Raw genomic sequence first — 14,119 nt, 5'->3', positions numbered from 1 at the left:
CCAACTTTTTATTTTCCCAAGGGTAACAGGAGAAATTGGAACACAAAAGTTGTTGTCCAATTTGTCCTGAGTACGCTGATACCTCACATGTGGTGGGGTAAACCACTGTTGGGGCGCACGGCAGAGCAGAGGAGGGAAGGAGCACCATTTTACTTTTTCAACGCAGAATTGGCTGGAATTGAGATCGGACGCCATGTCGCGTTTGGAGAGCCCCTGACGTGCCTAAACAGTGGAAATCCCTCCAATTCTAACTCCAACACACCCCTAACCCTAATCCCAACCGTAAATGTAATTCCAACCCTAACTTTAGCCCCAACCATAAACCTAAGTTTAGCCCTAATCCTAATGAGAAAATGGAAATAAATATATTTTTTAAATTTTATTATTTTTCCCTAACTAATGGGGTGATAAAGGGGGGTTTGATTTACTATTTATAGCGGATGTTAGGTGTCGAGTTCCCGCCACTGCACAGGGGGAATCTTGAACCACCTCCACTGCGGTCTCCCATTATTCTCCAGCCGCAGTGGAGCCTGTTCAAAAGAGACATCGGTCCCAGCATCTGGCTCAGGCAGATACTGTGCGCTTGGTTACTGCTGATCTTCCAGGCTTAGTCATTGTAACCAGCACTGTTCAGTGGCGAGCAGAAGCTCCTGGGACCAAGTCCTGCTTTGCCTCTAATGACCATGCCCAAGGGAAGACCTCTGATTGGAGGTCGGTGGTCACATGCTCAGGCCCTGTAGCAGCTCCTATTGGACCACTACAAAGGTCCTGGAGAGCTTCCTCTATAAAAGGTTCGCATGGCCGCACCGCCATGCGCTAGTATAAATCAGTAATTGTGTGTGTGTATACGTGTTCTGGTGAAAGCTCCGAATCATTCCCATCCCTAGAGTTGATGAATGTTCACAAATGTTGGAGCTGTCTAGCGCCAGATATTGCCATCCAGCACCAGGCACAATCTATACTGCGTCCGCCAGTGCGGTGCTGTACGCACTCTGTGTGACTATCTCAAGTGTCTCCTGACAATCAGTCAGTGTAGGGTGGAAACTCCCGCTTGATCCAAGCGTCTGACTCAGGGTGTCCTCAGGCGCGGGCTCAAAAGCCACCGAGGGTCAGAGCGGGATCAATCACCAGCATAGTGGGGGTGAATTGCAGGGATGCCACTAGTATCCAATTGTTGCACCCTGTGACTGCTAACAGGGCACAGAGTTACCTTTAGTCCCTGCGACTCTGTGAAGCAACAGAGTTCGCTCCTATACAGACCGGGTGACAGAGCCCGTGTCTATTATGGCGTAGTACCGCCATATATATTTATTCTGAGGGCTATAACTTTATTATTTTTCCGCTGATGACGCTGTATGGCGGTTCATTTTTTGTGGTACAAGATAACATTTTCAGCAATACCATGTTTATTTATATCCGTCTTTTTGATCGTGTGTTATTCCACTTTTTATTTGGCTGTATGATGATAAAGCATTGTTTTTTTGCCTTGGTTTTTTATGGGGTTCACTAGTTGGACAGTTTTATAGGTCGGGTTGTTACGGACGCGGCGATCCTAAATATGTGTACTTTTATTTATTTTTTATTTACATAAAGAAATGTATTTATTGGAAAAATATATTTTTTTCTCTTTATTTAGGAATTTAAAAAAATATATTTTTACACATGCCAATATTTTTTTTTACTTTTTTTATATTGTCCCAGGGTGGGACGTCACTATATAAAGTCAGATCAGTGATCTGACACTTTGCACTGCACTGTATCAGATCAGCAATCCGACAGGCAGTGAAGGAGGCTTGCTGGCACCTGCTCTTAGCAGGCACTGAGAAGCCACCTCCATGCAGGACCCGGAAGGACCAGGCCGCTATCTTGGTGCCGGGGTCTCCATGGATTACATTGCGTTGTTCTGAGGGAAGCGAGCAGGGAGCCCCCTCCATGTGCGATGCTTCTCTTTGCCACCAGAACGCTGCGATCTTGTTTGATCGCAGTGTTCCGGGGGTTAAAGTGCCAGAAGCGGTCTGTGACCGCTCCTGGCACTTGGTGCCGGGTGTCAGCTGTGAGAATCAATGCGAGAATCAATGCGCCGCTGATCGCATTGGACGTACTATTCAGTCCATAGTAATTAAGTCCCCGGTCACATGGATGGAGTAGTAGGTCCAATGCCAGAAAGGGGTTAAACAAAATATTCATCAAGATATCCTTTAAAGGGAACCTGTCACCATGAATATGCCATCAAACCTACAGGCAGTATGTTATAGAGTAGGGGTAGAGGAGCAGATTGATATATAGTTTTGTGAGAAAAGACTCAGTAAAACCTATTCTTTAATCATTTTAATCCTTTTCTCTTTTTGGGATTTTGAGTCCAGTGGGCTGTCCTATCAGTGACTGACAGCTATCACTGTATGCAAGTGTATACAAACAAAGCTGTCAGTCACTGATGGGACCTTCCATTGATAACAGAAAGAGCAGAGGTTTAGAAGATTAATAGGCTATACTGAATCTCTTCTCCCAGGGCTGTGGAGTCGGTAAGCCAAACCAAAGACTCCGACTCTGACTCCAAATCCTCAATTTCCCTGACTTCTGACCCCACAGCACCGCCTCACTACTGAGCATTTACATAACGTGCAGTACAGATTCATCTCAGCTAAAAGCCGAGATCCTTAGATCAGGAACAGAACAGACATTTATTGTACATTTCATAACTTTCCCAAATTCTTCTGAAAACATTTACAGCAAATACTGCATTGAACTACTGTACACAATTTATTATATATTTTAGGAGTTGGAGACGGTCCATTTCATACCGCCTTCAACTTCGACTCCCCCAATTGGACACCGGCTCCACCACTCCCGACTCTATAGCCCTTCTCATGGTGCAATAAAAAAAACACTGGAGTGGTGCTTTAACGACCAGAAGTATTTTTTTGTTTTGCATTTTCATTTTTTGCTCCCAATCTTCCCAGAGCCATAACTTTTTTATTTTTTAGTCAATATGGCCATGTGAAGGCTTGTTTTTTGCGGGACGAGTTGTAATTTTGAATGACAAAATTGGCTTTACCGTGTCGTGTACTAGAAAACTGGAAAAAAATTGCAGTGAAATTGCAAAAAAAATGCAATCCCACAGTTGTTTTTTTATTTTTATCATGTGCACTAACTGGTAAACCTGCCATTATGATTCTCCAGGTCATTACGAGTTCATAGACACCAAACATGTCTAGGTTCTTTTTTATTTAAGTGGTGAAAAAAAAATCCAAAGTCTGTTAAAAAAAAAAAAAAAATGTGGCATTTTCTGATTCCCGCAACGTCTCCATTTTTCGTGATCTTGGGTTGGGTGAGGTCTTATTTTTGTGTGCCGAGCTGACATTTTTAATGATACATTTTGGTGCAAATACAATCTTTTGATCACCCGTTATTGCATTTTAATGCAATATTGCGGCAACCAAAAAAACGTAATTCTGACGTTTTGACTTTAACTCATTATGCCGTTTAGCGATCGGGTTAATTCTTTTTTTTTATATTGATTGGGCGATTCTGAACGCGGTGATACCAAATATGTGTATGTTTGATTTTTTTTATTATTATTATTTTGAATGGGGCGAAATGGGGGCGATTTGAACTTTTAAATTTTTTAATTTTTTTTATATTTTTAAAAACTTTTTTTTTAATTTTGGCATGCTTCAATAGTCTCCATGTGAGACTAGAAGCTGTCGTAACTCGATCGGCTCTACTACAAACAGGCGATGATCAGATCGCCTGTATGTAGCAGAATTACTGACTTGCTATGAGCACCGACCATCGGGCGGCGCTCATAGCAATCCGGCAGTGACAGCTATAGAGGTCTGCTGGAGACCTCTGGTTGTCATGTCAACCCATCGGTGACCCACGGTCACGTGACGGGATCACCGATGGGCGGGATTTCCAGGGCGCTTGCCGGTAGCGTGTGTTAAATGCCGCTGTCACAGTTTGACAGCGGCATACAGCCATGGGTGGATCGCGATTCCATCTGCAGCTGTTAGAGGCACATGTCAACTGTTCAAAACAGCTGACATGTGCCAGGAAAAATGTGGGCTCATCGCCAGAGCCCACGTCAAAGGGAGGGAGTCCGACATCAGCGTACTATTACGCCCAATGTCAGAAAGGGGTTAAGGGTTCATTCAGCTGACCATGATACCGATAGCCAGTGTGCGAGTTCATATGTCCGCAATTCTAAACGGACCAACGGTCTGCATAAATAAAATCTCAGCGTGCTGATTTATGGACCAGACTAGTGCATGTAAATAGCTACTGCATTTGTCTGCAATGCAATTTGCGGACGTGACTGACCAGAGTTTTAGTACGGCCATCTGAACCCAGCCTAATTCATATGTTCTTATAGTTTACAGCTATCTTATGTAAGCTATATATAGTACTAGCTGAAGAGCCCGGCATTGCCTGGGCATAGTCAATACCTGTGGTTAGTTATAGCACCTCACTTCTCTTATTTTCCCATCACGCCTCTCATTTTCCCCCTCACATCTCTCATTTTCCCCCTCACTCCTCTTATTTTCCCCCTCACTCCTCTCATTCCCCCCTAACACTTGTCATTTCGACCTCACATCTGTAATTTTCTGATCACTCCACTATTTTCCCTCACGCCTCTCATTTTTCACTCACACCTTTTCATTTTCACCTCACACCCCTCATTTTCACCTCACACCTCTCATTTTCCCCTCAGTATATACATGTTTGTCATCTCCCTTATATATAGTATACACCTGTATGTCATCTCCTGTATATAGTATAATCTCCCCTGTATATAGTATATACCTGTATGTCATCTCCTCCTGTATATAGTATATACCTGTGTGTCATCTCCCCTGTATATAGTATATACCTGTGTGTCATCTCCTCCTGTATATAGTATATACCTGTGTGTCATCTCCCCTGTATATAGTATATACCTGTGTGTCATCTCCTCCTGTATATAGTATATACCTGTGTGTCATCTCCCCTGTATATAGTATATATGTGTGTGTCATCTCCTCCTGTATATAGTATATACCTGTGTGTAACCTCCTACTGTATATAGTATATACCTGTGTGTCATCTCCCCTGTAAATAGTATATGCCAGTGTGTCATCTCCTCCTGTATATAGTATATACCTGTGTGTCATCTCCCCTGTATATGGTATATATGTGTGTGTCATCTCCTCCTGTATATAGTATATACCTGTATGTCATCTCCTCCTGTATATAGTATATACCTGTGTGTCATCTCTCCTGTATATAGTATATATCTGTGTATTATCTCCCCTGTATATAGTATACATCTGTATGTCATCTCCTCCTGTATTAGACCGCGTTCACACGTTATTTGGTCAGTATTTTTACCTCAGTATTTGTAAGCTAAATTGGCAGCCTGATAAATCCCCAGCCAACAGGAAGCCCTCCCCCCTGGCAGTATATATTAGCTCACACATACACATAATAGACAGGTCATGTGACTGACAGCTGCCGTATGTCCTATATGGTACATTTGTTACTCTTGTAGTTTGTCTGCTTATTAATCAGATTTTTATTTTTGAAGGATAGTACCAGACTTGTGTGTGTTTTAGGGCGAGTTTCATGTGTCAAGTTGTGTGTGTTGAGTTGCATGTGGCTACATGCATGTAGCGACTTTTGTGACATGAGTTTTGTGTGGCGACATGCGTGTAGCAACTTTTTGTGTGTCGAGTTGCATGTGACAGGTTAGTGTAGCAAGTTGTGTGCAGCAAGTTTTGCGCATGGCGAGTTTTGCGCGTGGCGAGTTTTATGTGTGGTGCGTTTTGAGTATGTGCAAGTTTTGTGTGAGGCAACTTTTGCATGTGTTGCAACTTTTGTGCATGTGGCAATTTTTCCGCGTGTGCTAGTTTTGCGTGTGGCGAGTTTTCCATGAGGTGAGTTTTGCACGTGTGGCGAGTTTTGCGTGAGCCTAGTTTTGCATGTGGCGAGTTTTGCGCGTGGCGAGTTTTGAGCGGTGACTTTTGTGTTTCGACTTTTATGTGGCGAGGTTGGTGTATGTGTTGTGAAATGTGTGCTGAGGGTGATATATGTGTTCAAGCACGTGGTAGTGTGTGGCGCATTTTATGTGTGTGTTCATATCCCCGTGTGTGGTGAGTATCCCATGTCGGGGCCCCACCTTAGCAACTGTATGGTATATACTCTTTGGCGCCATCGCTCTCATTCTTTAAGTCCCCCTTGTTCACATCTGGCAGCTGTCAATTTGCCTCCAACACTTTTCCTTTCACTTTTTCCCCATTATGTAGATAGGGGCAAAATTGTTTGGTGAATTGGAACGCGCGGGGTTAAAATTTCGCCTCACAACATAGCCTATGACGCTCTCGGGGTCCAGACGTGTGACTGTGCAAAATTTTGTGGCTGTAGCTGCGACGGTGCAGATGCCAATCCCGGACATACACACACACACACACACATACACACATACACACACACACACACACATACACACATACACACACACACACATTCAGCTTTATATATTAGATATACAAATAATCATGGCCGGTTTCAGACAGAGTGGGGCATTGGGCAAAAGTGGCCCCTAAATGCTGACTTATTGCACTATCACACAGAAACATTTTGGTTGTATTTACATGCGCTGAGTTCAGGTCATTAAAAATGAGCATGACCAACAATATTTAAATCATACAATGCTGGTGTTCCGGCCTCGTTACACTGGCTGGGGAAGAATGATGGGCACAAAACGATCACTAGTAGATCAATCTGTCCTCATATAGTATGATGTTATCAGCAGCACATCTGCAGTTTTCAGTTAACAGTGGTGCTGAGAACAATGATTTCTGTTCCGGCATAAACAATCCAATATCTCGATGAACAGGCAGCATTTTGCTTGTTTACTATAATGAACCCCATAGTCATCCACATAGTATAATACACTCCATATTCAGCCATATAGTATTATACACACCCCATATTGTATAATATGCCCCATAGTCCTCCACATAGTATAATGCACACCCCATAGTTCTCTAAATAGCATAATGCATTTCCCATAGTCCTTCATACAGTATAATACAGCCCCCATATAGTATAATGCACACCGATAGTCCTTGATAGAGTATAATTCGGCCCTCATAGAGTATAATACTGCCCCATAGAGTATAATGCAGTCTCCATATAGTATAATGCAGCCTCCATATAGTATAATGCAGCCTCCGTATAGTATAATGCAGCCCCATAGAGTATAATGTAGCTCCATAGAGTATAATGCAGCACCATATAGTATAATGCAGCCCCATACAGTATACTGCAGCCCCATACAGTATACTGCAGCCCCATAGAGAATGATACCGCCCTATATAGTAGAATGCAGCCCCCATATAGTATAATGCAGCCCCACAGAGTATAATGCAGCTCCATACAGTATAATGTAACCGCACACAGTATTATGCAGCCCCATAGAGTATAATGTGACCCCATACAGTGTATTGCCGCCCAATAGAGTATAATGCAGCCTCGTAGAGTATAATGCAGCCTTATTGAGTACATAAAGTATAATGCAGCCCCATAGAGTCCATATAGTATAATGTTATCAGCAGCACACCTGCAGTTTATAGTGGTGCTGAGAACAATAATTTCTGTCCGGTATAAACAATCCAATCTCTCGATGAATAGGCAGCATTTTGCTTGTTTAATATAATCAAACCCATAGTCCTCCACATAGTATAATGCAATCCGTAGTCAGCCATATAGTATTATACACACCCCATAGTCCTCCATAAAGTTTAATGTGCCCCAAAGTCCTCCACATAGTATAATATTCCCCATAGTCCTCCATATAGTATAATACACTCCCCATAGTCCTCCATATAGTATTATACACACCCCATAGTTCTCCAAATAGCATAATGCATTTCCCATAGTCTTCCATACAGTATAATACAGCCCCCACATAGTGTAATACATCCCAATAGTCCTTGATAGGCCAGGGTCACACTTGCGAGTGCAATGCGAGAAACTCGCACATCAATACCCGGCACTGCTACCGACACTCAGGACTGGAGTGTGCGGCTGCATGTAAATTTATGCAGCTGAACGCTCCGGTCCAAACCACCAATGGCAGTGCTGGGTATTGATGTGAGAGACTCGTGCGAGTTTCTCGAATTGCACTCGCAAGTGTTACCCCGGTGATAGAGTATAATTTAGCAATAATAAAGTATAATGCAGTCTCCATAGAGTATAATACTGCCCCATAGAGTATAATGCAGCCTCCATATAGTATAATGCAGCCCCATACAGTATAATGCAGCCCCATACAGCATAATGCAGCCCCATACATCATAATGCAGCCCCATATAGTAGAATGCAGCCCCCATATAGTATAATGCAGCTCCACAGAGTATAGTACAGCTCCATACAGTATAATGCAACCGCATACAGTATTATGCAGCCCCATAGAGTATAATGCAGCGCCATGTAGTATAATGCAGCCCCATAGAGTAGAATACTGCCCCATAGAATATAATGCAGCCTCCATATAGTATAATGCAACCCCATACAGTAGAATGCAGCCCCCATATAATATAATGAGGCTCCACAGAGTGTAATGCAGCTCCATACAGTATAATGCAACCGCATGCAGTATTATGCAGCCCCATAGAGTATAATGCATCCCCATAGAGTAGAATACTGCCCCATAGAATATAATGCAGCCTCCATAGAGTATAATATAGCCCCATAGAGCATAATGCAGCCCCATACAGTATAATGCAGCCCAATAGAGTATAATGCAGCCTCATAGAGTAAAATGCACACCCCATATTCCTCCAATATTATGGCCACCATGTAGTCACTGATTTAAAAATAAATACAAGACGCACCTCCCCCTGTTTCCCCGCTGCTCCTGTCTCTGTAGCGCGTCTTTTCAGCAGTTCTACTGCTCGACACAGCGTGACATGTTATGAAGTGACATCATTGCGCCCACTGCATCAGAAGCAGAGAGGGACTGATGGGAGAGGAAGAGTAACTGGACACTCTTTACTCCATTATTGATTTTAATCTATGATGCCGTTACAGTTAAATGCGCGATGTGGGGGTGCCAGAGCCCCCCTGACTCACAGGCCCCATAGTGACAACTAGGCCTGGGGGAATGGGGGGCTTAGGCAAATGCCTAGTTTGCCTGCCCCTAATGCTGGCTCTGCAAATAATACTTTTATGCATTATCTTTTCCATGACTTCAACTGTCAAGGATTGTATGGCACAACACTAGAGCTTGTGAATTGTGAAAATAAAGTGGCAAGCTATTGCAAGAAATAAGAGCTCTTATCAGCAAGTTAAGAATTACCAAACTCAGATGGATAAATTTCAGAACAAACAGTTTAAAGAGGTTTTTCCCTTTCGCTTCTGCCCTGGCTGCAGTGTGTTCTAAAATAACCACTGCTCCTGGTATCTGGCATTGGCTTCGGCGCTGATGTCATCTGAACAGCAAGTTAGACAATTAGTGAGCTCAGCAGCTCTGCCTGTGTAGACACAATGCCCCCTTCAGGACATCTGAGCTCACTGATTGGCTGCCACGCTTTCCACGGTGAACGACACCAGGAGCACTGGCGGAGACTCAGTGATGGTCATGGGGAAGTTGTTTTATCATAAACTACAGCTGGGATAGAAACTTAATTGAAATGGAACAACTCCTTTAAGGCTTACATAGCTAACTAAAGATGTCAGATCATTGCTCAATGTTTGCAGACAGCTGAAAAGTGTGTAAGCTTCTCAAGTGATCTTATGCTTCTTGTCCCCGAGCTTGTGCGGTAAGTGGCTCGTGATTCATTCATGACCCTTACTCAATGTCTGACAACATATAAAACCTCAGATTTTTCTTACAAAATCTTTCCAGCAAACCTCATTTCACCTGCAACTCGATTATCTGAATCTTTACTTAGAAAACCAGCTGCTGTATAAAATGCAGTCCACTCTACAACCTCAGCACAATAATCACTCTGGCATTAACTTCTAGCACAGAACGTCTTAATAACCGTTTGTTTCTTAGATTGTTTCCCAATGGGCACTTAATCGCGATCATTAGACAAGCTGCAACATTTTAGGATATCTAACTAATTTTGCCTGCATAGAGCATTTCTGTATTACAATCAGGGTACTGCCTAGTGCTCTATTGGTCAACTATGAAAATACCGCACCTAAGTGTCTCAAAGTATATAGCAACTGTCTACTGGACAGTATACATACCAGATGGAAGTGCAGTAATATCACCAGCCATTAGGGGTGGGCTTTTTTGTGGAACTCTGGATGGCCGCCATTATCACATATTGCAGCCACTTGTCCCATACAATGCCCTCATACAGTCCCATGTTTGTAATGTATGGGATTCTGAAAGTATTACTTAGCAGTAATGTTATTAGGCTTATACTAGTCCATTGATGATGGGAAGGACACCATGTTTTATTTAAACTTACCTTAACAAATGTAAAATTAATAAAACCTTCTGGAAATTGCAAGAGAAGATTTGATTTGGATGCGCCACATGTGCCATTTGCATTGGTCTCTTTTGGTTTGATGTTTAAATATCTTTTCTCCTGTAAAATACAATATACAGACAAGTTACAAACTGCCTGGAAAATGGGGGGTGGTATCATAATACCAAAATAAATGAATTACCCCCAAGAATAGTTTGGTTTCAGGATACAAATAAGGTAATTTGCTCCTTTTGGTTCTAATGTAAAGCTAAGTGTTTGGCAGATGGGGTGTAAAGCTTTTTGCCAGTAGGCACTGAAAGGTTCTCAAATGTGTTACTTTCCTATTACATGGTTTCCTTTAAATGTGAACATTTGCTGTAGATATTTCCACCTTTATGGTTTGCTTTGTTTACCTCTTACAGTTATAGAAAACAGAAAGGATAATGCCAGCTCACAGTTTATAGGAGTCCAGCGTGCACGGAACCACCAACCGACCACTCGTGTAGCAATTGCAAAAAAAGAAGAAAAATGTTCCAGCTTCCGGTAAAATTTTCAGAGTAATCTTTATTCCATCAAAAAAAAAAATTAAAAAAAAATATAGTGGACAGGAACAAGAGCAAGCGACGCGTTTCGAACACGGTTGTTCTTTATCACGCTTGATAAAGAACAACCGTGTTCGAAACACATCGCTTGCTCGTGTTCCTGTCCACTATATTTTTTTTTTTATGGAATAAAGATTACTCTGAAAATTTTACCAGAAGCAGGAACATTTTCTTCTTTTTTGCTCTTACAGTTATACATTTTTTTTATTGTTTTATGGGATGGAACATAAGGATACATTGGTTATTCTACACCAGCTTTTCCCATTGCATTCTGTATTTCATCCCTTTTACCACTATTAGTGTTACAGATGTGTTTCTAAAATATTTGATTTTCACTTTCAGACCCATTGAAAGATGTTAAAAGAGTATAGTGGAGGAAATGTAATCCAGAATGATATATTGAGAATACAAATATAACTCCCATATTTTTCTTATCCAGGTGAACTTGCCATGCTATAATGTAACTTGACTAGCCTTGCAATGGACTCAATTAACTAGTTTTATCATGTAATCAAATGTTTCCTGGTTTAGCTATCATTTGCTACTCAACAACATGCAAGTATCAATCCATATACTTACTGTTTTTCCTTTTATTGAAACATCTACTTGAAGCTCTAGTCCCATATCTGCAATAATACATGCTCCTTTGTCATCTTTTACTGTGTAGTTGCCAGATTCTGGTGGTCCAGATGTTGGGGGTAATGTTGGAATAACATGAGTTGTTGTATGACTGGTAGTGTTTGATGTGGTGGTGTTTGATGGTGCTTGTGTGGTGGTGTTTGATGGTGCTTGTGTGGTGGTGTTTGATGGTGCTTGTGTGGTGGTGTTTGATGGTGCATGGGTGGTGGTGTTTGATGGTGCATGGGTGGTGATGTTTGATGGTGCTTGTGTGGTGGTGTTTGATGGTGCTTGTGTGGTGGTGTTTGCTGGTGCATGAGTGGTGGTGTTTGCTGGTGCCTTGGTGGTGGGTTGTACAGGACCCGAAGAGACAGGCAAAACTTTTAGCATAGATGATGTTTGGGCAGAAGTATAAACCAGAAAAGTTCCTAAAAACAGCAAAAGAAAGATCTGATCAGATTGCAATATATGTGAAAGCTTTTGAAAAACTACACAGTTATACACATTTAGAAATGCTGTACTTGTTCAAAAATTTTTTAATGTAGCTCAATTATTGGAATGATAAACAAACAAATAATATATTGGCTTCATGCTCTAGGGTACCAGAGAAACATATAGGGGCCAATTCATTAAGACATACATTGCATTCGCCAGTCTGGAATACGATGCACCACATTCATTGACACAAGCCACTTATTAATGACTTTGGAGTATCTTCTCATTGGCGTGTGCTTTTGTACGCCTCTCCAGAAATGTTACTTTTGTCAAGGTCTGGAGTAGCATTTCTGGTGTAAGAAACGCAGGCACTTTTAATGAATTTGACAGGTGGGTGTAGCCGCGCCCCATTATGTCCCTCCTCCTCCCCAGATCTAACCATTTTGGCGGAGCGGCTTTAAACAGATGTGAAAACGGCAAAAGTCACAAGATGTTCATGCAACTCTGCATTGTGCAAAAACCAACAATCTTAAGTGTATAGTGTTCCACCAGCCCTGTATAGTGTTCTACCAGCCCTCCCCCATAGGCAGAGGTCATGGAAGGGGAGGGGGATTGGTTATATTGACATGCTCAATCCTTGCTGATTGGGGAGACATGCTTCTACCAGTTGTGTTTGTCAGAGACTTAGCTCAGGCCACAACTATCTCAAGTGTACGGCTTCTTTTTCTGTTAAGACAATTGTTAAACAATTCACAAATACAAACTTAATTTATAAAGCCTTGTACCATGTGTTGTCGAAAGTTGTATATTCTAGATATGGCAAGTATTTAGAATGCAGTTGTATTGAATGTGTCCTAGGTAGTGAAAACATTAAAAATCTGCAACTAATTAACATTTCATTAATGCATCTTAAAAAAATTGAAGCAACTTCATATTGTATTTGTAAAAAACATACAGCCGTTTGGCGTATACAGATTCTTTATAGATCTATGTGTTTCAGTGGTTACAGACTACAAAGAAACTGTGTGAAGTCAGATCTGCAGTCACACCCTTCATCTAGAAACATAAGATAGATATTTCTATATTTCTACCTTAGGTGTGAACTTGTTGATGAAATGTTCACTATCAAACAGTGCATCACAAATCATTTTGATTTTCTACTTGTTGAAGACAGTGATTGGCTGCACCGGTCAGGGTAACGTTGCACAAGACATCATCACTGCCACCAGAGCGGTGGCAAATTTTATACACCACCACAAAAGAGTTGACAACATTTTACATAAACTGTTCAGAAATTACAGCACTTTTTTCACAGGCTCAAAAATACACATTAATTATATATACTCGCATATTAATTGTGTGTTTAATTGCATGTTGTTGTTCTAGATACGCTGTGTTAGAAATTTTAAATTGACTTTGCAAATAATAAAAACTTTCAATCTGTGATATGCACACTGTCACAATTCCTGTAATAAGTACACTGTCGCCATTCCCCCAATAAGTACACTATAACGCTCACCATCATGGGAAAAACAAGGAAATTGTGGCAGTGTGCGCTTCACAGTGTGATTGCAGACTTTTCATTGCAGCTGGACAACCCCTATAAGGTAGCTCATCTGGGCCTGCTGCCTTACAACCTAAAGCAAACTATCCATTTTTACTCTTTTTCATTTCATTAATATAAGTTATATCCAATTTACATTTATTAGAGATGAGGAAATTAATTTGATGCAAATTGAACTTGTGTTGACTCTTTAGGTATTCAGTGAACGCAGTGAATAGCCATTGCCATTTTAGATAATGCATAAAAGTGCAGCAGCCAGAGAAAGCCCACATTACCTCGGGCATCTGCATAATCAGGGCCGTATTTAGGGTTTCTGCTGCCCTAGGCACTTTTAGTGCTGCCCCCCCCTGGTTAGTATGACATTATCGGCAGTGACTTTAGCAAGAATCGCTGATGTCAAAGTCGCCTTTTGCAGTTTTTCTGCATCTGCCGCG

At 41.7% G+C, this 14,119-nt stretch overlaps 1 protein-coding gene across 1 annotated transcript in view; it reads right to left on the bottom strand.

The window, feature by feature from the left end:
• LAMP3 (lysosomal associated membrane protein 3) overlaps positions 1-14,119 on the bottom strand; it is a 43,076-nt gene that overhangs the window by 14,862 nt on the left and 14,095 nt on the right. The window contains exons 2-3 of the mRNA XM_077290429.1: positions 11,648-12,114; positions 10,467-10,586 (exon numbers count right to left, since the gene is read on the bottom strand). Of these exons, the coding sequence (XP_077146544.1) occupies positions 10,467-10,586; positions 11,648-12,114 (587 nt within the window). The remainder of the gene's footprint in view (positions 1-10,466; positions 10,587-11,647; positions 12,115-14,119) is intronic.

The sequence above is a fragment of the Ranitomeya variabilis genome, chromosome 2 (genome assembly GCF_051348905.1).
Source record: "Ranitomeya variabilis isolate aRanVar5 chromosome 2, aRanVar5.hap1, whole genome shotgun sequence".
NCBI lineage: Eukaryota > Metazoa > Chordata > Amphibia > Anura > Dendrobatidae > Ranitomeya > Ranitomeya variabilis.
Note: the sequence above shows the minus strand (reverse complement) of the source record. Positions and strands in the feature narration are given on the sequence as shown.